General features: G+C 44.4%; 1 protein-coding gene across 1 annotated transcript; it reads left to right on the forward strand.

Moving 5' to 3' along the window:
* Positions 1-1188: 1188 nt before the first annotated feature.
* Positions 1189-25450, forward strand: HMOX2 (heme oxygenase 2). The gene is made up of 6 exons (XM_039885216.1): positions 1189-1302; positions 21688-21814; positions 23043-23160; positions 23528-24019; positions 24956-25082; positions 25172-25450. Exons 2-6 carry the CDS (start codon positions 21729-21731, stop codon positions 25297-25299), a joined length of 951 nt encoding a protein of 316 aa, XP_039741150.1. The 5' UTR covers positions 1189-1302; positions 21688-21728; the 3' UTR covers positions 25300-25450.
* The last annotated feature ends 1068 nt before the right edge of the window (positions 25451-26518 follow it).

The following is a 26518-nucleotide window of genomic DNA, read 5'->3' on the forward strand; positions in this document are numbered from 1 at the left end:
CAGTCCCTACTTCTTCCTCTTTTGATGGACATTTACATTGTTTCAAGTTTTTCACCCCAATGGAGTATCCTGGTATATGTTGCAATGACATTCCTTGTTTGTGCCTCTTTGGGTTCTTACAAGTGTTTTTTTCTAGAATAGCTACCCAGAAGTGAAAGATCTGTTAGATCTTTTGTTAGATCAAAGAGAATGCCCATTCTGAATTTTACCAGATCTTGCCAAATTGCTCTCCTTTCTCTATGTGAACAAAAAAGGGACTACTTAGGCAAGCCTGACAAACTCAGTTACTGAAAGTAACCACACGGGATGTTTTGATCATGAAAAATTCCTGAGAGGGTTATGGTGAGAAGACACATCCTAAGACTTATATGATAGATTAATCTCTACCTTGAACAAACCCTGTCCATTGTTTTTGTGCATCTAGAATAATAGACTTAAAATGTCAGAATGATCTCTTCTCCAGACTTCCCAAGATAAACATCCCAGTATGGGGGGAGACAACCTCAACATTCCTCATTATTATCTATACCTCTGTAAACTATGTATGCTAAATGTTAACTATCCTGCACCCACGAATGTAAAAGGAACATGCATCCCTCTTTTTTAAATCCAATCTTAGAGATTTTCCCGCTTTATTTTCTCTCTCCTTAATCTGCCACCAGTGGATTTCACGTAACCTTTCTTACGTGCTCTCCTTTGATTCTAATGTGTAAAATTAACTACACAAAACTGCTATTCTTTTGAACATTATCTCAACCCTTCGAGATTTTGCTTCAGGGACTTGCTCTCAAACATTGGCTCTAATAAACTCTTTAAATGTTTCTTTAGGTTTGGAATTTATTTCATGGACATTTGATAACTCTCACAAACACCGTAAATTTCCCACACCTTTGCCAAAACATTTCCAGTCAGTCATTTAATCTGCAGCCAGTCGGATGGTTAAGGAAATGACGGGAAGCCAGTGTGGCTAGAACAAAAAGGGCAGGTGGAGTCTGAAGAGGTGGTGACATTGGGCAAGAAAAGCGCGTAGCCCAGAGGCGTCCTCATAATCACCTGCTCTTACTAACACTAACCTTTATTTGGAAGCATCCCAACTTCTTCCGCGGACCTGGGAACCAGGGAGAGGAGACACGTGCCCGCCGCAGAGGCGTGTCACCTGCAGGCCACGCCCCTTACGCGTGCGCACGTTGGGCCGCCCTCGCGCCCTCCCGCGGCGGCTGCGGCGGCGGCGGCTCTTGAGGGAGTCAGCGACCGACGCGCGGAGGCGAGCTACAGATCGACGGCAAAGCGGACCCGCGACTGGTGAGTGGTTGGCCCCCTCCCGAGACTTTCTCTAGGCTTCTCAGCAGGCCTTGACCAGCCCGGGCCTTCAGTATCTGGATTCGGCCCGCGGCGGCCCGCTGCGCCTCCGGCGCCGGTCTGAGGCAGACCCGGCAGGCTCCAAGCGGGGGAGGTAGCGAAAGCGGGTGAGCAGAGTGGGAGCTGGTTATGGGGAGAACCCCGTTTCGTCAACGACGTTTCCAAGGGCCAGGGAGGCCTAAGCGGCCCGTTCGCGTTGGTCCCCGTTGGGCCCTTCCTCGCGAGGGCCCTGGGTGAGGTGACTCCGGAGTCTTAGCTGGTGGACTTGGCCTTCCTGGCGGGAGTTGCAGCCTTTGACGGCCTAGCAGGCACGTCCGTCCACCTTCGTCCCGCAGGGACCCGGACCTGCCTCAGCGTCGGAGATGGGTGCTCTGCGTGGCAGCTTGTGCTGGGCCGTGGCTCTGCCCTTCCTTTCCTGACTCACCTTAGTGGAAGGGCACTTTGAGTCACTATCATGACTTCATGAGTGACCCGCGGCCGCCGTGGTGCAGAGGGCCAGACTGGGAGGGATCAACTCCAGGGGCAGCCGGTTAGTCTGGGCAGGGAATTTACCTGTCATCTCGTAAGCACAGTGCTCTAGGTGTATTAATTGCCCCTTAAGAGCTGCCAAGACTGCCTTGCAGAGCTTTGCACTCGGCCTGTCTCTCATGCCATTTAAATTGATTCTAATGAACTGGTTGTTGTGGCCTGTGGCTGTCATCCTTATTGTGTTATGTTTATGGTTCTGTGAACCAGACAAGATGAAGTATGATTAAAAAATATATATCATATAGGGCTCTACAGTTCAGGAAACCCTGTCACTCTCAGCCCCTTCCAAAATCCTGCTAGCTGATAGTTTTCCCACTTGTAAGTGGGGTTAATGATAAGATGGGGATTAAGTGAATTAACCTGCATCCCACAACCAAGAAGATGGCACAGATGATCTTGAACCTGGTTATCTGCCTCTAGATCCAATGCTCCTTCCTAAACAGAGTTAGAGAACGGAAATGGATTATGTTATTTAAACTATCTTCTCCCTCCCCCTAAACTGTCCTCAAGTAGAAAGAAACAGGAGCTTACTGGTTAGGTGTATTTGAATTTCTGGTATGGCGTTAACCAGTGTGTTTTGATTAAAATTTTAACTCTCATATTAAAAGTTTTAGTTTTTCTTTGAGGAAGGGCATAAGGAATACACATTAATAAATCTGTGCTTTATTTATTAGTTTTTCCCAAGAAACATCACAAAACAAAACATCACAGGCTTACCAAGAGCTCACAGTTCAGTGGATATTTACAAGTTTATTTGGTGAAATTGGAGAAAGTTTTCAAATACAGTGCCTACACCAGAACACTAGTGAGGATGTGGGAATTCAAGGGGCCTTAGAAACACACTCATTGAGTGACTTAATCTATGTGGGGATGTGAAGAGGAAAATCTGTGATTTCCCCATTATCTGACTAGATTTGCTTTTTTCCTTTGCTTGGTCTAGTAAGGTGAGATGCTGAGAGTCACTGGAGTTAGGAGTATGAGGTACTTTAGAAATGCCAATGCCAATGAGAAGATGAGTTACAGAAAGTAAAGATTCATTGCCTTTGGGTCACCCCTCATCAAGACTGTTGAAAAGCAAAACTGGACAGCTGGGGCCTTTGGGCTACCTTATTTTTTTGGTTTTCCTTTGAAAGCTTTTCATAGTATAGTTGTGCTCTGATCAGGATTACACCCAAAACTGGAATATCACTCCTCCAGAAGGAAGACATTTTTGAAAATTAGACTTATCTATTTCAGTGTAAAACTGTGGAATTCAGCTTGGAACTACTTAGAGAGAAAAGAGGTAAAAAACTGGAACTATAAATTACTTCCTTGTATATTATTGGCCGAAGTCAACTAAAAAGTTAAGGACATTGAATGTGTTCTTTTTTTCTGATAATAGTTAATGGGAGATTAAAGAAGTCTGGGTTAATTCTTGTGTGTTCCACACAGTGAAGGTCATTTGCTTTTAATTTATTATATCTATTAAGTTTATATATGCAAAAACATAGGATAAAAGCTTTGTCTTGTAATCTGAATAATTTCTCGGGATACTTCTGCGCTTCTGAGAAACAGTGCCATTACTGATTAATTCTTGCCACCATCCACACACACACATAGGGCGGGGGAGGCAGAGATCTTTAATTAGAACAGTTAATATAACTGCTTATACCAAGGTCTTCGTCGTCGTCTTCTTCTTCTTTTTTTTTTTTAATGGTGGGAGAACTACAAAGACCAAGAACCTTTATTTCCACTTTTTTTCAGAAAAAAGAGGAAGAAATGGTCCATCATGCCTTACATATCTAAACGAGACACTTTGGGTTGCAAAGTATGTGGTGAAGTGAGGGTGGGGACGCTGCCAGGAACTTGAATTGTCTCCAAAGGAGGCTTAAGTTGTCACTTCCCAGGGTGCCTGGTGGGCCCCCACTGCTCCAGCCCGTTGACATCTACATGCCATTTGTCACTTTTGTTCTCCAGGAAGAGGAGGATGGATGCTACTGTAGACATTGTGATGGGCATCATGACCCTGTGTTGTCTTGGCCAGACATTTTTAACAATGGTTTAAGTGCTAGGAGCGACAGGGGCAATTGATACACCTAGAGCACTGTGCTTACAAGATGACAGGTAAACTCCCTGCCCAGACTAACCGGCTGCCCCTGGAGTAACCCATGGACCCTTCATACGCACACTCCAGCAATACCCTGGCAGTCCCTTGTAAACACAGTATTTCCAGGTACCTGTAAAGTTGGGTCACGGAGCTTGGCTTGTATCAACATGCAGTGTTTATGTCCACTGTTGCTTCTTGTTCTTTCCTCACAACCTCTCCTTCATCTTGAGATATAATCTCTTTCTGGGTATTTGGAAGGAACCATCCATAAGTATAAACAGATTTTCACTTTACTGTAAAAGGATATATACTTCAGAAACAGCCTAATGGAAGAGATGCAAGAGATGTATATGGCATGGTATGGGGGTGGGTGTGGAACTTCCATGCCCTCTCCAAGCGCACCACTCTCCTCAAATCTCCACGTGTTCACCAATCAGAAAGGAAGTGCTTCCATTTTTTTCATACTGGAAAAGTAATTCGCTGTGATGACCACTCAGGTACTCTGTAATATTGTTCACTGTATGGTTTACCTTTCCATATTGACTCCATTTATTTACCATAAGATGTTGTCTCCCATTGTATTACTAATGGAAGCCAACTAATGAAGACAGTTGAGTCTATCAGAAATTTTCTTTTTAAATTTCTAATAAATGTGACAGTACTGAAATACAGTAGTCTCATAACTGATGGTCTGGTCTAGCCATGTTATATATATTAAAGAATATGCAGTTACATTGGTTTATATATTTTGCAAGAAATCCTTTCTGAATGACCAGTGTCTTTCCATTTAAGAATAACAATGATTATTGGAATTTACTATAGATAATTTAAAGGTATATAGCTATTGTCAAGGGAATCCATTCACAAACAGCCCATCAGAGGATTGCACCTAATTGCAATTTTGGCCAACTAAAATGGAGCCAAGAACACTTCTGGGTTGTCATATCAACCACATCTATATTCAGACCTTACAAGACAATATTCTGAATCTTTAGGTATTTTAAAGCAGCAGTTAAATTCATGAAGCTTTTTATCAACAAACAGGTTTTACTATTACTTTGATGTAATTTCAGCAAACATGCATTTCCCCATGTGATATATTTATTTTAAGCAGATATTTAAATAGTAATCCAAGGGCTGTCTAATCTGTTTATAGAGTAGGAATTGCATCAGAGTGCATGTATTCTTGCTGTTTAATGATATGAAGTTGAGGAGGGTTCTTTTTTCAAATGTAAGCTTGAATATCTGTAAAATTTACAGATATACTGACGTTTTGTTTGTACTTCAAAATGATTGAATTGTTAAGTACAAAATTAAGCTAATTAATCTATTTGTAACCATTTTTCCACTCACAGCCAGCTATTCAACACTAGATAATTTTGTTTCACATGTTTGGGTATGTATCCAAATACATACATATTTATTTATATTAGAAAGAGTGAAAAATAAATGGTTTATTTCTCCAAAAAAAGGAACTTGTGGTGGTTTATTTATGACCATGAGAAACACATTTAAACTTTCAGCTGCAGTTTCTGTATCTGAAAAATGAGGTTAATACTTGATGAGCCTTAAAATCTTTGGTGTCTTGAATGCTGCTTATTGATCTAAGATGGGTTTCCAAACCTTTCTGTTTTGTCAAATTTGGGATTGGGCCTAGTTCTCTGTGTTTTTACAGTTTCAAATGTGAATCTTGTTTGAGGCCACCTTCTCTAAAGTACAGGCTGGACAAAAGAGGGAGTGGATTGGCAAGAGGGTAGAGAAGTTATTGAGTAGGATACATGAGGAAAAGGGACAGCAGAAGAGGAAAGAAAGGGGTGATTGTTGCATGGCAATAACTGCCATCAGCTTGTATGCCAGAGACCAAGCAAGTAGCTATTTTCTTCTCTCTGCTTAGGGGAAAAAAAATAATTTTTGTCACACAAATAGATTTGTTTTCTTCCCAGGAGTATCATAGGCCTAATTATTGTTATAGTTCTCAATGACTTTAAAAGGGCTTTGGAGAAGAATGGCATAACAGAGACAGGTGTCTTGCACTCTGCCTGCCTGTCTTTTTCTAAATACTCCCAGCTTCCTGCCTTTCTCAAAATGAGCTCTCAGTCTAGGAAAACTCAAGTTTCACTGTCTTGTATTGTATTCAATCTCACAATTACTTGAGGGCTGTGGGAAAGCACTAGCATGGTTAAACAATCTGCCATCATGATTTTAGCTAACCTAGTTGGCTGGCCTGCTTCATCAGTTATGGTCACGATCATATTTTTTATGCCAAACACTGAGACCCATAGTTTGAGCATCCAGGTGTACTGAAGGAGTTGATTGCTATGACAGGATATTTGAATCAGAACTGTCCTGGAAAATCTGGAACATAAGGCTGTATCTTTAGCAGTATTGTCTGTATCACACAATTTGTATTTCTACTATAGTACACCTTGTGGTGTTGTCTGTCTCGCTCGCTCTCACTTTCTCTCAAGCTACTTGAAGTTACAAGGTCTGATGCTTCATTGTAGTCACAGAACCCATGAACAGTATAAATGTTGATGATAATATAGCATGTCAAGTGTACAAGTGTAGCCATACCCTTCCTTAGATACTGGATCTCCTGTTCTTTCTGGCAAGACCACTACAGGCTACTGCAGAAGAACTGTTATCACTTGGAACTCTCCAGGGCATTCTGGAGGAGGGTGAGTAGGCGAAGAGAAAGAATCAGTAAGCAAAATTGAGGGTAGGTTGGGAGAGGCGTCTAAGTAGTGTTTGAAGGCAGATGAGAAAAGCAGACATAGTGAAGTGGCGCTAAATCTTCACTCCCTTGGATTATTTTTCTGCAGGAAGGCAAGGGGAGATTCAGGCCTCCTTTTTGCTTAGTAATAGATATTCCACTAAGTAGGAAATAACTTAAAACACTCTATTCCTCTACCATGTGCTTGGGTTCTGTCACCCTCAGCAAAATTTCCAAGTGTCTGTGTTCAGTGTCATGTTTGTCCTGCTTTGTAAACCTTTTTGTGTTTACAAAGTCAAAAGTGGGGTAACTAGCTGCTGTAGGTTATGTTTTCTTGCCTTTGCATTTGTCTTTTCCAGGGCATATGCTCAGATTTTAAAGAAGTTAATTTTCAACTGCAAATGCCTAAAGGTAGTAGGGCAAAGAAGCAGTGCTATCTGCCCATTTGGAAAGCATATATTGCCTCTGGTGTTCAGAGTAATGGCAATGAGAGGATGTGCAAAAACAGCAAACCCAGCACAGTTCTTGTTCACTAGGAGTTGGCAGTCATATTGGGGACATGAAACAGTAAAATCACTTTTTAAGATTTATGATTGTCATTCTGATGCTCAGTATTCTGGGAGGTCAGGGAAGTGAATAGCTGAGAAATGGAAAAGATGGGAGAACTCGAACTGGACCTACTAGGGTTAGGTAACAGAGTAGGAAGAGAAAAGAAGGAAGGAGGCCAAAGAAAGGGGTTACCTCTTTTTAATAAGTGCTCAGGGGTCTTACTGAAAACATATTACCCACAAAGAGAACGTCTGTCATAAAGAGACTCTTTTAGAATAGGGATTCTTAACCAGAATTCTGGGTCCACGGTTGAACTCTAGGGGCCTTTGGTTGCTCTGGAATGGCATCGACAACATTTTTTTTTTTAAATATATGATTGTCCTGGGGAGAGTCTGAAGCCTTCAGAAGGATTTGCCACCAAAAAAAGGCTAATGATTATTCTGTTCTAGCAAATACCTTTCCTACCCATCTTCAGAAGTACACTTCTCTGCATTTGTGTTTTCAGATGAGGAGGTATTTGAGTGGAAGATGAGAGACAGAAACCCTAGGATTCCTTTGTAGACAAGTAGTCTTTTACCAAACACCAACTGTCATGAGACATGCTTGTGCAAAAGACAGCGTGTTCCTGCATACACATGGTGTTGTTCTAATTTGGTTCCCAGGAATGGGGCAACTAAACAACCTCACTGACTAGTGTGGGTGAGGTTCCAGGTATGTCCCCATGGATCTTAACAGTCTAATTGTGGCTGATACAGAGAGCTAAGTGAGAGTGATACCACAGGCTTTTTGGAAGGTCAGGGTGTTTTCAAGAAGCTGCTGGGCTATTGGAAACAAAGTGTGAAAGAGTATATGGAGCCCTGGCCCAGCAGCTAGAAAAACCTGGGCAGGTCCAGGAACAGTGGCTAATCCAAGACCAGCTTCCCTCTGCTGTTTTGGACACATAGGCCTAAGAGTCTGTCTTAGAGCTGCTGTCATTTAGCACATGCAGCAGGAAGTGGAAGCTGTCTGTTTCAAAGTGAATATCTTAGCTCCCCTAGACCACAGCCATCAAACTAGGCTGAGCACAGAGTTCCGAAGGGTACCAGAGGGGCTGAGTTCCCAAGTCTCCGGCCCTCCCCCACCACTTTAACTGTGGATGCTCCACTCACTGTACTTGCTTTATGTGTTGGCCTTCTGAGTAGGGTGTGGTTGAGCATACCTCTAGGAGCCCTAGGAGCCCTGATTCGCTGCTTTTCTTGGCCTATAAACTGTTCGTCACCCTCTTCACTTTGCTTACCTTCTTTTTTCCTAAAGTTGTTCATTCGTTATTGCCTAATCATGTCCTTAGTGGACAGTAGATGTCCTGGGTTATTTGAATTTCTTCTTGATAATTATTAATAGAGACATTGATCTTTGACCAATTCTGGGGACCTCTTGGGAGTATGAGCACTACTTTAATTCATGTAGTTTGTGGGGGCTGCCTCATGGAATTGAAGTTATTCAATTTTACAGTGGCCTTTTTTTTTTTCCAGTAAATCGTGATCACTGTAGCATTTTGCTTTTTCTCCTTGAGATAATGATAACCTAATGCATTAGTATATTTCCTGCAAAATGTGCTGAGTGTAAGGATGTGGGCTTGTTATGAGATTGTGCAGCTATTGCCTTCTTTGGGTTTACCCCTTCCCTAGAGTAACAAACAAGAAGAGCATGCTGCTTCTGTGAATCCCTTCTCTAAAGCCAGCTGAGGGAATAAGGATTTTTCACAGAGGCAAACATCAGGAAGTATCAGGTAGTTTGCGCTTGCATGGGGTGGAAGAATGATGGCAAGCCTTTGTTACTTTGACTTAAATTTTTGCTTATCCATTTCTTTAAAAGAAAAAAAAAAAGAGGAGGTTAAGGGAGCAGTTCTGCTCCTAATCAGGCTTTCAAAGTCCTTAAAATCTAAAAGATGTGTTCTCAGTAGCTGTATCTGTGGAATGTAGGAAGCCGGTGTAAAATCAGTGCAATGCGACATTTCTTCTTCAAATATGAAACAGTAAGTTATTTGAGCGCAAAGCATCACATGCTTGGTCCCCTCCACAGGCCAGTCTCACTCACTAATCCCCGTCAGCAGCAATTTTTTTAGTAAAAATGCTGCTCAAAAATGCTTCCTTACTAGCCAGCCATTTTTCTTATTTCTGGGATTCACTTTTAACTATCTTCTTTGTCATCTGCTCTTTGAGAATACCTTGCATTCTGGAAATCATTCAGTCACTCAGCATACTGAGTGACTGATTAGGTTGGTGCCCTGTGTTGGGCAGTAGGAAACTGCCCAACACAGGAAAATACCTGTAAACAAGTAAATATCGGGAAAATACCTGTAAACAAGTAAATACTGTAACAAGGCACAAGTGCTATAATAGATCATAAAAGGCTTGCTTAGGTAGCTCTCAGTGTAATACCAGGCCCCCAGCATCATCAAGCTCATTGTTTTATAGACCTTATTTTTAGATGCAGCATAACCTCATTTTTGGAGGAAGTACAACAAGGAATAGGAGCGCTGCTCTGGCGGAAATGGGTGGGGGAAGCCCACAGCCTTTCCTGCTCTGCCTTCTGTTAAATGCCATCCTCCCTGCAGCTCACTGAGAAGTGCCTCTCATTTTACAAATGAGAAAGTTAGAGCTCCAGGGAAGTCATATAATATAGCTAGCTAGTGCAAACTTGATTCTTAGCCTACTCGTCAGTTAACAATAATGAGATTTCTCCCAGTTTTTTCTCTATTCTACAAAGAAGTTAGTAAATACATTTCTCTCAGGGGCTTTACCTCTGCCTGGCTTCGTTACTGAGCTTGCTTTAAAGGTTTTGCCTCCTAGTGATTCAAATACAAATCAGTCCTATTCCCAGGAAGGTACTGTGACCCTTTTCATTGTCATTTGTGGAGAGTGCCAAGTTGCCTCACTTACTAACAGCTTCTTCTGTTTTCTGGTGGAAATTCAGTTTCTCCCCAAATCTGTGTAAAGTATATTTGATAAAGGTGTGACAGACAGTGTGAAGAATAGTGCCCAAATTTCACCTAGTCTCTGTAAACTGATGAAGGGATAAATACAGTATTAGACTCTTGTCCTTTTTTGAACTACCTTAGCACTGCTTCTGTGTTGTGAGCAGGGTTTCTCAACCTCAGTGCTATTGACATTTTGAGCTGGGTAATTGTTTGTGGTGGTGGTGGTGGGTGTATGCACTTCTGCTTGTACTTTCTGTGCATTGTGAGATGTTGAGCAGTATCCCTGGCATCTACCCACACTAGGTACTAGTAGCAGGCCCCACTCCCCAGTCGTGACAACCAAATGTATCTCTAGACGTTGCCAAATATCCCCCAGAGGGCACAATGGCCCCAGCTGAGAACCACTGGGTTGGGGATTGATTGTCATGAGATACAAATGCAAATCAGGTTTATCACGGTATCAAGTAAAATTATCAGTTATTTAATCCTTTATTTATGGTGATGAGCTGCTCTAAAGAAATAAAACATGTAGCATGAAGGAAACTTCACCAAACTCATGTTCAGAATCTCTTTGAAAGAGTTTGAACTATGATGATATTCTTTTTAGGTCCTTTGGAAAATTTATTTTGTTAGAAATTTGAAGGTTTTTCTTTCTTTTTTTTTTTTCTTGTTATCAGAATGAAAACAGAGGATCTTCATAGTGAGCCTTCAGCTTAAAGTGTGTGACCCCAGTATAGATTTGATTGCCTGTAAGGCTTTTCATAGAGACAAGGGTATTTCCATTTCTTGTCTAAAAGTACATGGGAACGTTTGTTAACTTTAAACTTTAAGTGACCCTTTCTTTAGTGTATTAATCAGCATCATATAACATGTCAGTTTTTTAAGTAATTTATCATTTAATTTTCATACCTACCTCGCAGAGTTGTTACCTTCCTTGCAGATGAAGAAACTGAGACTGAGAGGTTAAGTGTCTGGTCCAAGGCCACCCAGCTGGTATGCAGAAGAACCAGAGTTGTACCTGACAAAAGCCTGTGCTTTAACTACATCCTTGTGCTGCTGCTCAGCCCTGTGTGTGGCCAGTGGATTTTCTCTTGGCTGGGCTTAGTTCAAGTAGCATTTGTTGCGTGCCTACCACAGGTTGGCTCTAGAGATCATCATGCAGTTCAGTCATTGCTTCAACTCCTTCAGTGTCACATCAGCACATTGACATTGTGCTATGCAGAAAGGACTTCTGTGCATGTGCCTGCTATTAGACTTATTGAACCTATTTTCTAGAAACTTTCAGATGGAGCAGTTCAGTCTCCATGTCATAGGATGTATACTAAAATACAAAGACCTCCATTTGTATCTAAGTTAATAGTCACACATGGCACTTATACAGACATGAAGTTACTACCAGCAGCTATTGCATGGGGAGGCTGTGCCCTGGGAATTTCATACTGCTAAGGAAAGTAAAGTACATGGCTGTGGAAATTTCACAGGCAGACCAGGCAGAGTAACATGATGATCTGTTATTTTTTCATTCCATCTTAAAAGGCTTCATTGAAGAGCTAGAGTATCTGGAAAGAGAGTTTAAGGGCATTTTGCTAAGTAATCTCCTGCCACTTTGATTTTTCTACCTTTTAAGTGCGGGTTTTGAAGAGTGTTGCCAAGTATATAATTTGTTAATAAAAAAAACAAACACACAAACAACTGAGAAAGCCCAGTAGCTGCTGCTGCCACGGACACAAGCCTGTGCAGGATGGGGCCAGCCTCTTGGAATTACATGTTTTTGGTCTGGGCTTGTTTCCTTGCCCCTAGTCCCTCTGCACCCACTCCCACTGCCAGAATCTAGGTAACCATTGTGAAAAAGCCTGGGAATAATAACCTCACTTTGTAGGCCTGTGGAAGCACGTTAAGATCCCTAATGGGTCCAAAGTGAGATGTAGGAGCTACCTTGTTAGATTGACCAATGCTTTGGCCTGTGGAGTTGCTACAAGAAGTTGGTGTTGACATACTTCCTATCCATCGCACTGTTGTTTCCAAGACAGAATATATTTTCAGTCGACAAATGGGACTGAAGAGATTTTAAACACTCACCACATGGAGGACACGCTTTCAGAGTCTTGAAACTTGATCTTCCTTTTCTCTGTAGTTACTATGGCAATGGGTACTATAGAGATTGCAGACCTAATTGTGACCTCCCCTTGTGTAGGGATGCCCCGGAGCCTCTGGCTTCACCAGGTCTGATTGCTTCCCCTCAGGTACCAAGTGGTGGTGGGGTGCCATGCCCCCTTTGGGACCAACATCTCCAGCCTTGGCCTGCCCTGTTAAGTCAACAAAAGCAGGGCTTGCCAGGAAACAATCTTCTCCATTAGGCGAGTAATCCATCTGAGCAAGCCAAGGTAACTGTCGTAGGGATGGGCAGCAGCAGCTTCTAAATCTTCAAATGGGAGGCTAAGCATTTGCTTCTCAGAACTCATAGGATTCAGCTCACTTTTCATACATAAAAACCCAAATGACACTCCGTGGTTTAGAAAACCCCTCCACTGAACAGGTAAATTCAGTGTAGCACAGCCTTGCTTTCCATGTTTCTAGAAGTCTGTGGTGACATCATACTCATCTCATATGCTTGTTAGCTAGGGACACAGGAGGTATCACCTTGCATTCAGAAGGACTTGGGTTTGGTCTCAACTTGACTGTTAAGTCTCTGAGTGACCTTGGCTATAGTACTGATTCTCCCTGTCTTAGTTTCCTCATGGTCAGTGGGTACCTGCTTGAAAGTGGCTTAGCTTGGTGTGCCCAGGGTTGTGCCTGACAAAAGTCTGGCACTCTTCCTCTGCTCCACCCTCTCCTGGGTGAACTTGAGGGCCTTCTGCCCCCTGTGGGGATGCTGCTAAGACTCCATTGAACCTGTTTGAGCCTGTTTGTAGAGAAGAGAGTACCTAGAAACCAATAGCACTTCTGGGTTTTCCAAAATGGAAATTTGTCAGAAGTATTGTAATCACCCACTTTTCCTCTCCACCCCCAAATGCTATCCAAAGTTATCATTTATGAGAGAAGCTGAAACCACAGGTAACAGTAGTTGCACCTGAGTGAAAGGAAATATGACTTATTCTACTTAGTCCACAGAACACATGCTTTTAAGATTGTTCCAAAGTTGGAATAATCTTTGCTTGTTGGTAGCTTAGGGTGACACATGGTTTTGGCAGCATTTCCTCTGTTATAGCCAGCCTTGTGGGATGTCTGATGCCTAGACTTTTTCCTTATAAAATTCTAGCCAGACCATTTTAGAAAACAGTCAGCGCTTCAGCCTCCAGTTCCCAGGTGCTTCCTGTGCGACTACAGAGTATTCATCTTCTTGCCCTGAAACCCAGACCTCTCATATAAGGTGGAGTGTCACTCAGGGAACAGGGCAGGTCTTAGAATTTATTTAATTTCAAGTAGCAAGTACTCTTTACCAGGACTTGTCTTCGGCACCAGCAGCAGTAGACTCCTGGTTTCCATGTTTCAGGTTTTCATCCCAGTGTCTTTTGAATGCTTAGTCGTATTTGAGTGTGCCAGAGATGAGTACACTCCCCTCCCCAGTAAGAAAAGCCTGCCAGAGAAGTCTTGGACTTCCTGAGCAAAGTCAGTTTTTGAGGTTACCAAGAGGCTAGTGCCCTTAGACTATTTAGCAGTCGTTTTGCTTTCTGATCACTTGTTGCTCAAATGTGCAAGTGTGTGTTTAGTAAGTGTGACACAAGAGCTGTGTTCTTAAAGTTCCCATTTCCAGGACTCCTTGTCTGAACTTGCTCTTTATCAAGAGGTTAATAGTCATCCAGTCAATGAACTGTGGGATTAAATTCACCCAGTGATTAAAATGAAAGGGTCATTTGAAGCTTGTGTATAAGATTTCCTGAGGAGTGGCAGCACCAGAGTTCAGAGACCTCAGGCCATTTATTCTATAAAGTCAGAAGCTGTTGACACAGATGATGTTGTTTTCTCAGGGTTTTGAGAGGCCTCTTTTATCACGTGCTTTGTTGAGGTAGAGCCAATTCACCCTATCCATTGCTCCCAACATCCGGCCTAGCTAGCACTGAGCAGCATTTACAGTGTGGATTTTCTAGCTGCAGTGGTCACATGTCTGACCTCAGAAAGAGCAGATATTCCCATTTCCTGATGCTGCCAGAGGATGAGGGCTGAGTCAGAAGTTCTCAAGTGTGATGTGCTCAGAATTATCTGTGGAGTCAGGTTTTCACATTCTCCCTCAGTGTTTCATAATCACCCAGCTGCTTATTTTCGCCAACAACTTTCTCAATAGAAGATCAACAGCATTTGAGGCAGTATTACATTTCATGAGACACTTATTATACATGTTAGCTTATTTAGTCCTCATAGCATACCTGAGAATGTGGAACAGAGAGTTTTGTTGCCCTGTTTTATGGTTGAAGAAACATAGCCTTTCCAGAGGTTATGACTTACCTACATCCACGGAGCTACTAAGCATTGGGACTCCAGATCTCAAACCCAATTCTTTCTGGCTCTGAAGATCATGCCCCTTTGTGCAGGGCCCAGCTGCCTTTCCATTCCCTAAGGTGATCTGGGTCTGTAGCAATAATCAACAGTAAGCTGGAGCCCAGAAGTGGCCCTAGTAAACTGACAGGTCCACCCCCTAACACCCAATTCCAGCCTCCTTGAGGCCTAGGAGCAGCAGTTCCCTAAGGCAGACAGCAAACCTGTTCACTGGAAGGATGTAAAACTGGTCCTTGGTATGGAGTGTACCCTTAAAAAGTGCTGGATTTCAAACAAGTTCTTCTCCATGCTGCATCCAGAACTAGGGCCTTTCCCCCATTGAGAGTTTCTCTGTGTCCTGGCAAGGCCTGAGAAGCTCACCAAGAGTGCCTCCTAGGGCAGACCAGCCAGCAACAGCTCTGGGCTCGTCCTTAGTTCCTTTTATAATGTCCGTTTAGCTTAACATTAGTTTTAAAGTGGTTTCATAGTTATTGTCTTATTTGATCTTCCTGATGGTCTTGTATCAGAACACTGGGTAGGTATTCATTCCATTTTACAGGTGAAAAAATGGAAAGAGCCAGAGATATTTGGAGGCTGTGAAGAGAGATGTGTCTTCCTGCCCCTGGCTTCCTCCCTTCTACTCCCTCCACAGTAGCCCCACCATTCTGTTCCCCAGATCATACATAGAGTTATAAGTAGGACGTTAGAATTTCTTTCTATAGACAGATATTCAGAACAGAACTTGAGCGATGTGTAGGCAACCTTTTGTTTATATTTGCTGAGGCCTGATGGGAGTATATGACACCATTAAGAATTGACTTGGCCTGGTTATAGTATTGTTAAATAGGAACATGTATTCTCACTTAAAGGTGAAAAGCCTTTAGGAACTATAAAGTGAAGGAACAGATCCTATAATCCAGGAAAGGGAGAGTTTGGGATTCCTGTGTGTTTTATCACTAAAAACATTTATGGGGCACATATTACACATGGTTTCCATGAGAGGTAATACATCATTTTTGAGCTGCAACCCTCCTGAATATCACAGTATAAGTGAGTGGGATGAGATCATAGACAAAGATGTATACAACTGAAAGGTGTTTGTTCAGCTGAAAGAATGGAGAACACACACACACACACACACCATGGGCTGTGGGAAGGAAGCTGCATCAATGACCAGAGGCCTGCCTTCAGACAGGAGAAACCAGAGGCCTCATTACCTCCAATACTGGCTAAGAAAAGGAGCACAGAGCCTGATGAAGGCAGACTGCTGGGCCAGGGTTAGCGGGTGTGTAACTGGGCATGTGTGGAGGGTTTAGAGAGGCACCGGGGAGCCAGCATGCAGTTCTGATGTGGAGAGAGAAGCTGAGAGCAGGGACTGCAGGGGAGACCCTGGGCCTTGTGGTGCCCAGGGAGAGGAGCAATAGACTCCAGGAAGCAACAGAGAAAACACAGCATAGGTGGGTAATGCAGGAGCTAGCCCAGGGGGTCCTGAGGGGTGAGTGGCCTGAGCCAGCTCAGAGGCATGGGAAATATAAACAAGTCATTGGTTAGAAAGTCCAGACCACAAGAGAGGGGGGCGGTGGAGAGGGAGAGAGGGAAAAGGAAGAAGGGAGGAAGGAAGGAAGGAAGGAAAGAAGGAGGGAAGGGAGGGAGGAAGGGAGTCAGAGCTGACGAAAGAAAACTAGCTTTCATAAAGGTGAGAAGCATAGTACCCAATTGAAATTTTTATTATTTTACTTGGTATTTTAGAATTTAATCAATGTTTTCTTATTCACATCCCTCCCCCTCATTTAGCAAGCTTTCTCAGTAGGCATTCCATTTGTTATAATTGTGTCTGCAGCAATTATAACTGAGGTCGGTGACTCCAGGGTGCTGGGCTGTGATTTGGACATGGTATTGGACTCTTTGGATTTTTTACTCAACTGAGGGAGTCTTGATGATCTGTCCTGTAGGAAGCTTCTGGTTTAACTAGGGAAACAAGATAAGGGTACTTGTGGAAGCCAAAGAATAATCACCTCTTATTAATGTGATGCCAGCTCTATACAGGGGTGGATTCTGAGCCGCTAACAGCCTTCTAGGGAAGCAGGCAGGGACAGGGACTCCCGATGCCCAACCCCAAGCCATTCAGTTGGGAGGGAGCTCCAGCGGACCCAGTGCAGGAGTCTAAGCAGCCACTTGTTTACCCTCTGGCTGTTTCCTCCTCTGTGCACATGGGATAACAACACTGGCTCATGTTAATGGGCATTTGATGAGGCGCAGTAGCAGATCACTGTGGAGTGTCTGAATTCCAGAGCCAGGTAGAGGAAGAGGGGGTTGTTCTAATTCTGGGGAGCTGGTCACCCTGCCTTTCCTTTCTTCATCTTTCTCTATAACATCGGCCAGGGTCAACAACCTGTTCCCTTCCTTCAGTTTTACAAGGTAAAGAAAAAGAACAAGAATGAAAAAAAGAGAAATGTTATAGATGAAGTCTTTATTGTGCCTTTTTGGACCACCAGATGGGGAATGAGTGATAATGTAGTCCTTAGATTGTTTCCATCAGGCAACCGTACACTAAGTTAAATGATTTCCTGAGATTTGCTGGACGTGAGTTTCCATGGAAGAGGATTGAACATCTTAGAACATGTCTGTTCTTTTAGAAGCCCTAGTGCCTTGAGCCTGCAATTTATCAGAGGCAAAGGCTTTCAAATGAGTGTTCTGGATCTGTTGGAAGGAACATTGGTGATTTGGGATCTTGTCACTTCTATCAGATCAGGTGTGAGAGTGAAAACCAGTAGTGATCAGATGAACAGCTAGGAGTGCAGGAATTATGGAGTTGTGGAGGTAGATTTTACTTTCTAGAAGTAAGAGAGAGAGGGCAGATCAAGCCTTCTGGAATTGTAAGAGCAAATAAAGGGAGGGCCTAGGGAACTTCCTGTTGATTAATTAGTGCAGTGCAAGGTCTTAGTTGGTTTGCCTCATCCAATTCCTCTCTATCTCTCCCCATCTCCCATGCCCCACCCCTCTTTTCATAAAGATTGAACCACTTTATATAAAAGGAGCCAATGGTTAAAAAGTCCAACAATAACATTTATAGCTTTCCAAATTCCCTTCTTGTCATTGTCAGTATACTTACATACTTTTGCACATAGTTGTAGTCAGTGTTTTGGGTCCTTTTTTAAACAAATAAGTTTATATAGACTTTATCTTTTATGGATGCAGTCCATCATCAAGTTGTCACAGCTGTGCCAGGCTTCCATTGTTTACTGTCCTTTGAGCACTTCTACTCTGTATTGTGTTGTAATGTTATGTATGGCAACTTATTATTTTGGTGCAGATTACTATTAATACTTCTGGAAGCGTATTTCCCAGAGTAGAATCTTTTGGGATCTTTTTTGTTGTTGTTTTTGTTGGCATGCGGGGCAGCTTCTTGTTGAAAGTTTCTACATTTATAATTTGGCCTCCAATTTTCTAGGGATTCCAGTGGTTCCCGCAAAGAAAAAAAAGATTCGAGTGTAGAGGTCAGCAAGACTAAGTGTGGACTCGTAGCTTTTCAGAGAATGGAGTGAATTGTTTCTAATGTTGCAAGGTGGTTTCTGAATGCCACACTATGTGGCCATTCCCATGAGGAACAGTAACCAGGCCACAGGGATGGACAGAGGGCACTCTGGCATCCAGCCTGTGTAGTTGAATGTGCTGAGCCTTCCTAAGAATGTTCTCCTACCCGCTGCACAAAGCCCTTGTTAAGGATTCAGTATGCTTGCTGCTGGGTACGATAAGCTGGTATCCATGTTCCTTCAAAGCAAAATTATTAAATCATGTTTTGAGTTTGAAAACTGTTGAAGTAGTGGAAAGCAGATTAGTTTTCAGTGTGGTTTTTTAAAACTCAGTGTTGTTGACAGTATGCATGAGACCCTTACTTTCCTGCCTGTCCACCTCCCTTCTTAACTTTGGATTTTTTACTCAAGTTTTTGTGAGAACCTATTTTTTTCTGGGCCTTGTAGCTCCAACAGAGAAACATACAGCTGTGACCCTGCCCCTGGGGCCAGAGTTGGGCCTGCTGTGAGCTGGGAGGGTGAAAGTGGGGGCTATCAGGTAGGACTGAGGTTGAAGAGGGTAGGTGGAGAGTGTGCCTGAGGGGACACTGACACAAACTGCTGCTGAGAAAAAGGAAATGCCAAGGTGGCACATGTGGAAGCCACTTTCCCTTCCCCTTTTGGTATTTTTAAGACAATAAAAGGCCTTGTTGCTTGAGCAAGACTTCATCCTCCCAGAGCATAGTTATTGGCAAATAAAAGCTAATGATCAGATTGAATCACACACACATAGTCGCAGTTGTGCAGCCTCAGAATTAGGTGCGGGAAGTTTACCTAAGTTACCTCAATTGATAATCTAGGCAACCAGAGTACACTTGTTCTTGTCTTTGCCTATATTTAGTTTCACCTGTACACAGCATGGGGGCCACGGTCGTCAGGTGCCTGGGGTGTGTCCTGAGCATGGCCAAGACCTGTCCTGCCACCTGTCTAGAGGCTCTAGGACCGTTCACTACATCTTTCCCTCCTCTGGGCAGCCCAGAGCTCCTATTCCAGTACCTCTTCTCTCTGCAACCTGATTGCTGAGTGGCTGGGGGCAGATCTTAGCTCTCTGGGGCCTCAAAAGTTGGAGCTCAGATGTTCCTAAAAGTCTTTCAAGGTCAGCATGGACAAGCCGATGTGGGCTTATTCTTCAGCTGGCAAAGTCTACCTTGGTCTCTTGGTGAAAGGATGCATAGCTGGGCAGCCTTATGCCATCTCTGTGGTCTGTCCTATTTCTACTTTGTTCATATTTTTCTTTGATCCAGAGGCCCTTCCTTTCCCTCACCCCATATCCTGTGTGTTGTTGAGGATCCTGGATAAGCCCTCCTTCTCCAGGAAATCTTTCTGAATACTCATCTCTCCATATGACGACTGCATACCTTTGTATTTTGGACTTAATGCACCATACAGTTCATTAGCATTACTGGAGAGGGGAGTATATCTGACATGGAGTCAAGAGAAGGTTGCATTTTCTATATATTCTATTTCTTTCCTGTTTTTCAGCTTTTTTGAGGTATAATTGACAAAACTGTAATATATTTAAAGTATACAATGTGAGGATTTGATATACACATATATTGTGAAAAGATTCCCACATTCGGGTTAATTAACACATCTATCTCACATATTTGTTTATGGTGAGAATACTTAAGATCTCCTAGTAAATTTCACAGTAGCACAGTAGTATTATCAACTATAGTCACCATGCTCTTCATTAGATCCTCAAACTTTGTTTTATAACCAAAAATTTGTACCCTTTTACCAACCATTCCCTAGTGCCCCCACCCCAAGGTCCTGGCAACCACTGCTGTACTGTTTTTTATGATTTCCACCTTTTTTTTTTTTTGTATTCTACATATAAGTGATACCATGCATGTCTTTTTCTGTGTGGTTTATTTTACTTTTTGCTATTTATTTGCTAAGTATTCTTGGAGAACATCAGTAAGCCTCAATCAAAATACAGTTACAGACAGTCCTATCTAGTATTTACTAAGTGTTTACCATGTGGCAGGCACTGTGCTAAAAGCCTTACCATCCATGTCCTCACTTAATATTTCCTATCATTAATCCGATTGTATTGGTGCTAAATCCAAAGGCAAGAGAAGATTCAGAAAGATCATGCTGAGCAAACCATTGTAATATCCCAAAAGATAACAAAGATGTAAGTATATACCTAGAGAAAATTCAGAAAGGATATGTACCAACACATTAACAGTGGTTATATCTGGGCGGGGAGACAGGTTAGTTTTTATTTTCTTTTTTATACCTTTGAAGGAACATTTTGTACACTTCTTTGTTCCCCTTGACAACTGTTTCTGGGTGGAGCACATAGAAAATGCTTAGTAAATACATACTGGTGAAGGTAGAAAACGAAGGTCTCTTCTTTCCTTGGCTTGATTTGGCCCCAGTGTTGGTAGCTCTGGTTGTGTGAGCTACTTCATTAGTCGTTGATACAACTGCGCTGCTGCTGTTTATCTGGCAAGTCCCCGGATGGGCTGCCCCTTTCCAATAGCAGAGTGAAGGCCTCCAGGGGTGATGAGCTTGTCGTGTTGTGGGACCATATTTACGTGGCTGACAGGCTCAGCCCTGGCAGCAGGCAGTGGGAACTGATTGGCCAACTTGTTTTATTTCCTTCAGCGCAGCAGAGTCTGGAGTAGGTTGGGGACAGTCTGCTTGCTTGATGACTCAGTGTAGCTGATGCAGGTTGTCAGGTGCCTTTCAAGCTGCTCCGCTTTAAAGCGTAGCTGCTCGCAACAGCCTGACTTAACAATCCAGTTAGTACCCTGCTCTGCTGCCCTCTGCACAAGGCCACCCTGCCTTTAACAGCTAGGACAGGCTGGCTGCAGATGCACTTGTTGCCAGGTCAGAGCTGCTGTGCTGTCGCGCCCCTCCCCACCCCCTTTTTAAAGCTTTATATGATGTCATTTTATGTTTTAGGTAACTTTTAATTTTGATATAATTTTAAACATACAGAAAAGTTGTAAGAATAGTACAAAGGACTCTTGTGTATCTTTTATCCAGATTTGCCATCAGCATTTTGCCTCATTTGCTTTACTTGTGTATGTTCTCTATCCCTCCTTTCCTCCTCATGTATATATGTGCACACACACATTTTCTGAACCATTTGACAATAAGTTGCAGATGGTATGCCCCTTTACTTTTGAATACCTCAGTATGTACTTCCTAAAACAAGGACAGTACAATTCTCTTACATAATCATAGTACAATTATAAAAAACAGCAAGTTCAACATCAGTGTAGTGCTGTTACCTAGTCTGCTGTCCCTAATCAAATTCTGTCCATATTCAGATATAGTCCTAGTAATGGCAGAGCTTTATTTCTAAAGAAAACACCCCTGAGGCATGTGGGTGACTCCTCAGTTACCTGGCTCAGAGGAGGACAGAGTCAGCAGGCATTTGGGGAAGTAACTGTTGTGGGTGCCACATCACTGGCTCCTTCTGTCTCTACAGGACCAGAGGAGTAAGAGCAGCAAGAATCACACTCGGCAACGATGTCAGTGGAACTGGAGACCTCAGAGGGGGTGGATGAGTCAGAGAAAAAGAGCTCAAGGACCCCAGAAAGAGAAAACCATACCAGGTGAGTGATGGGGCTGGCCCTGTTGAGTCAGGTGGGCCCAGGGCCTGCTATGCCCAGTACACTTGGCTGTGTGTGCTGGAGGCACTGGGGTGCAGTCAGGAGCTGTGCTGCTGTGGCCCCCAGAATGACTGGTTGGGACAGCAGAGAGCACCATGGGCTGCTCAGCACTCTCCCTGTGTGGCTTCAGGGAGGTAAAACAGGCCCCACTAGGGGTGCTAAGTAACAGAATTTGACAGCATTCTTGGTCCTTTTTTCTAATTAAAACCCTGAGTGTTTTATCATCTGGGGTCAGAAAGGGCAATCGGGTGAAGCTTGTGCCTTTTCCAATGTCTTCTACCCATTAGAATATGGGAGCAACTCCAACTCCAGGGTGTTTTCTTACTGTGTAGGGCCAGTTCACTCTAAGTCTCAAGTTACCGGGGCCTGTTTTTCATCATTATCCTCTCATTGCAAAGTTCTTTTATTATATCTTGAAATAACTGCTAATATTAAATGATTCTCTGCACGTGGGTGATACGAACTAATCTCCTAAATCCAGCAGAGGCTGGGCTATAAGAGGTCAAGTTTTTCTCACTCTAGCAGATGGACTGACTGTGTGGACACATATGAGCCATAGCACAGTGCCACTGCCATTAGGGTCATGCATTCTCTGCCTTGTCTGGCATCTAGTGGTACAGCTCCATCCTGTAATTTTGTTAAGCATATACAGTGTAGGTCCTGGCTCCAACCTCCCCGGCCTCTGCCTTTCTCATTCTCATCCTAGATTTGGGCCCAACCACATGTCATCCTGAAGAGGATGTGAGTCCAAGGTGGGAGGACAATAGCAAGGCCATCCCAGGAGATCCAGAGTCAGTCCTTCACAATGGCATGGATTCTAGAGGACATGTTCCAAAAAGGCTGGCCCTTCCCTGGGGAAGCTGGCAAATGCTGTGCTTAGATTAGAGGCGTGTGTTTCTTTGGGCACTAGGTGGCCAGAGAAGCAAAGCATCGTTCATTTGGGTGGTTCAGGGACACTGTTGAGGAGTAAGCCAGTCGTCCCACATGTCACCCAAGTTTTTGGGGCACAGTTATGTCTGCCTGCCCTGTGCTCCCTGGCAAGACCCTACATCTATGCTGGAATTGAGTTTCTGAGCAGCCCCTGCCTCTCGCTCAGTAAGCAGATACTCTGGAGCTGGGAGGGTTAATTCATACCTGCACACATGCACACACATACCCCGTCTCTCCACAGAATGGCTGACCTCTCCGAGCTCCTGAAAGAAGGGACCAAGGAAGCACATGACCGAGCAGAAAACACCCAGTTTGTCAAGGACTTCTTAAAAGGCAACATCAGGAAGGAGCTGTTTAAGGTTTGTGCTTCAGTCATGGATGGGGTCAGGTTGGGGGCCTTAGTCCCCTGAGCACCGAGGGGGAAGCTAGGCCTTTCTTACACTCCACTCGACATGCTGTGGTTTTCATAGCTTTAATGGAATAACACAGTGATGTAAAGAAAGCAAAAGTATCCACATTCCAAAGAATTCACTATGTCATTCCTTTAAGAAATGAGTTTGCTGGGTGTGTGAAATAATTTACTGTAAAAAATGGGCCTTTAGGGGTTGGAAGGAGGCATTGCTTGCTGCTTGAGCCTTTGTCGCTAGCTGCTCAGATGCGGTGTGCTCAGGAGCTGCCATACAAAGCCCACAGCCCTTTCCCATGGCCTCCCCTATCACTCAACAGCTGGCCACTACTGCACTTTACTTCACATACTCAGCCCTCGAGGAGGAAATGGATAGCAACAAGGACCACCCAGCCTTCGCCCCCTTGTACTTCCCCATGGAGCTGCATCGGAAGGAGGCGCTGACCAAGGACATGGAGTATTTCTTTGGTGAGGACTGGGAGAAGCAAGTGAAGTGCTCTGAGGCCACCCAAAAATATGTGGAACGGATCCACTATGTGGGGCAGCATGAGCCTGAGTTGCTGGTGGCCCATGCCTACACTCGTTACATGGGGGACCTCTCAGGGGGCCAAGTGCTTAAGAAGGTGGCCCAGCGGGCCCTGAAACTCCCCAGCACAGGGGAAGGGACCCAGTTCTACCTGTTTGAGAACGTGGACAATGCGCAGCAGTTCAAGCAGTTCTACCGGGCCAGGATGAACGCCCTGGACTTGAACCCAAAGACCAAAGAGAAGATCGTGGAGGAGGCCAACAAGGCCTTCGAATACAACATGCAGGTACTGCGGGGGGCTAGGCACAAAGGGGCCTCTGACAGCATGAGCCAATCCAGAGCTGCCCCAAACAGGCACTGGTGCATTAGGACAGATGAACTGCAGCTTGCCCGAGAGAAAGTTAAGGGACCAAATAGGCCACAGAGGGCATGAAGCCAGTGATGGCTCCGCCTTGTTTGATAGACAGCCCGTGTATCCTGCTTTGAGAAAGGCAAGGTCCCAGCGCGAAGTGGGCTTGGGGAGAATGGAGCTGTCCCCCTCTTTCTCACCACAGGATTCTGGTTTTGAGGAATGACGTTCTTCCTTTTTAGCAAGGGTTGCTATGAAAAGTCCTGCTTGGTAAGTTCAGGGAGAGAACACAGGAGTGAGGAGCATAACTCAGTTTACAAGTACCCTTTAGATGGGGCTGAGGCTGGGGAGGCTGATCATGTCTCCAGAACCCAGGCCAGCCATCAGTACCTGGAAAGTGGCCATGGGGGGAGTCTGACCACAGGCCCATCAGCCCTCCAGTCTGATGTCAGCAGGCCTCTGGGGGCCACTTAAGATGGGTCAGTCCTGCTGGGGCCTCATCCTTCCACATTCTTTTTACTATTGTTTTTGCTAAAAATACTCAGTGGCTGGAAGTGAGGAAGTACCAGTGGTCAGAGTGTTTTTGGGCAGCACTCTTGCTCTCACATCCGTGCCAATAGTTTTCAGTTGTGGGCTGTGTGTGTGGTCAGTGCCCAGGGAAGATCCACTGGTCAGCAGCACAGGTGCGGCCACACTTCCCAGAGCTTGTGCTAGGGAGAAGCACCATGTTGGTGTGGCTGCTGCTTTGCTGGTTTGTACCCCTAAGCAAGCCTCACCTACTCCAGCTCCCTTTGCACAGGGGAAGAGAAAGGTTTTTCTTAGAAAGCAGAGTGTATGCAGTCCAGTAACGGTGTTGATCCTCTGCTCCTGCAGATATTCAATGAACTGGACCAGGCTGGCACCTTGCTGGCCAAAGAAATCCTGGAGGATGGGCTCCCTGTGCACAATGGGAAAGGAGATGTGCACCAGTGCCCCTACTACGCTGCTAAACAAGACAAAGGTAGGTCTTGTCTGTTCCAAGCTCCCCTTCCAGGGCAGGTGTGTTGGTGTACCCCACTGATGCCATGTCTTGTTGGTGCTGCCACACAGGTGCCCTGGAGGGCAGCATCTGCCCCTTCCGAACAGCCCTGGCTATGCTGAGCAAGCCCAGCTTCCAGTTCATTCTGGCCACCAGTGTGGCCCTGGCTGCTGGCCTCTTGGCCTGGTACTACATGTGAAGGACTCATCACACCACATTGGCGCTCTCCTCCCCAGTGACTGCTGGCCCACCCCCACCTCTACCCATGATGAAACCAACACCTCAGGTGATTTTTTCTTAATGCTGGGTTTGAGAAAACAAGAAACCAATAAAAGCCAGACGCTAAAGCTTCTGCCTGTTAGCATCCTCTACGGGCAAGATGCTGAGCGGGGTGGCCACCCCTCCCTGCAGCCCCCAGGCTGTAGCTCTGGGAGCACCCCTGCAGCTTAGCCCACCAGCCTGGGCCTGTGGAACCAGCTCCAGCTCTGCCCACATCTCTCTCACCTTGAGGCTCATTCTCTTCATTCTTCTTGTTGTGTCAGCACTTAAATGGATATCTTTTTCCTTGCTGGGAGTGGAGTGGCCAGCAAGGCCAGGCTGCCATACCTCTGGGAAGGAAGAGCCCTCCCCAGATGCCCCTGCTCTACTTTGGGGCTTCTCCTAGGGGCGGGGGGACAGAAGCCAAGCTGGCACCCTGCCTCTGAAGCCCAGGAAGCTCTGTCCTGGCCAGGTAGTCCTCATCCCTCTCTAGCAGAAACCCGTAGAGGGGTGTGTCCAGCCATGGTCTATATCCTCTGACCTGTGTTAATGCTCCAGCAGTCAAAGTGGACACTGACAGCTGCCTCCCTTCTTCCTGGCATGGATGTCATCCTTCTCACTAGTCCCTGACAGACCCTTCCTGCTGTTCCTATGCTCCCAACACTGCAAGTTACTTTACAAATAAGGATAAAAAACCATGTACTTGTATTATATAATAATTCATTGTCTAAAATAGAAGTGTGAACTTAAATATTTTTATTAATAGGAATCTATTAATGTTTCACATGTTAAGGATTTGTGAAAGTTTCACTCATGAAGGAGTTAAATGGAAATTTTCTTCAACTAATGACCAAGCCTACCCACCGTCACAATTCATAGGAGGGGTAGGGGCAGAGCCAGCCCAGAACCTGCCTGCTCCCCAGAAGTCTTACCCCCAGTGGCTCTTTCTTGCTTAAGGGAGCGGAGGTACCTGTCTCCTTGAGCTCGAGCTGGGGGCTCCAGCTTATATATTCTCATAGGTGAAACCAGTAGCAGAGATAGTAAGGTGACCTTACAGCACTGGGAAGCCAACACATGCCCTGGCCCAGTCACAGCTGGAATGCCAGGGCTCTTCCACACTGGACTCTGGCTTGGTTGAATTAGGTACTGAAATGTCAGTG

Source organism: Pteropus medius, unplaced genomic scaffold (assembly GCF_902729225.1).
Source record: "Pteropus medius unplaced genomic scaffold, Ma_sr-lr_union100, whole genome shotgun sequence".
NCBI lineage: Eukaryota > Metazoa > Chordata > Mammalia > Chiroptera > Pteropodidae > Pteropus > Pteropus medius.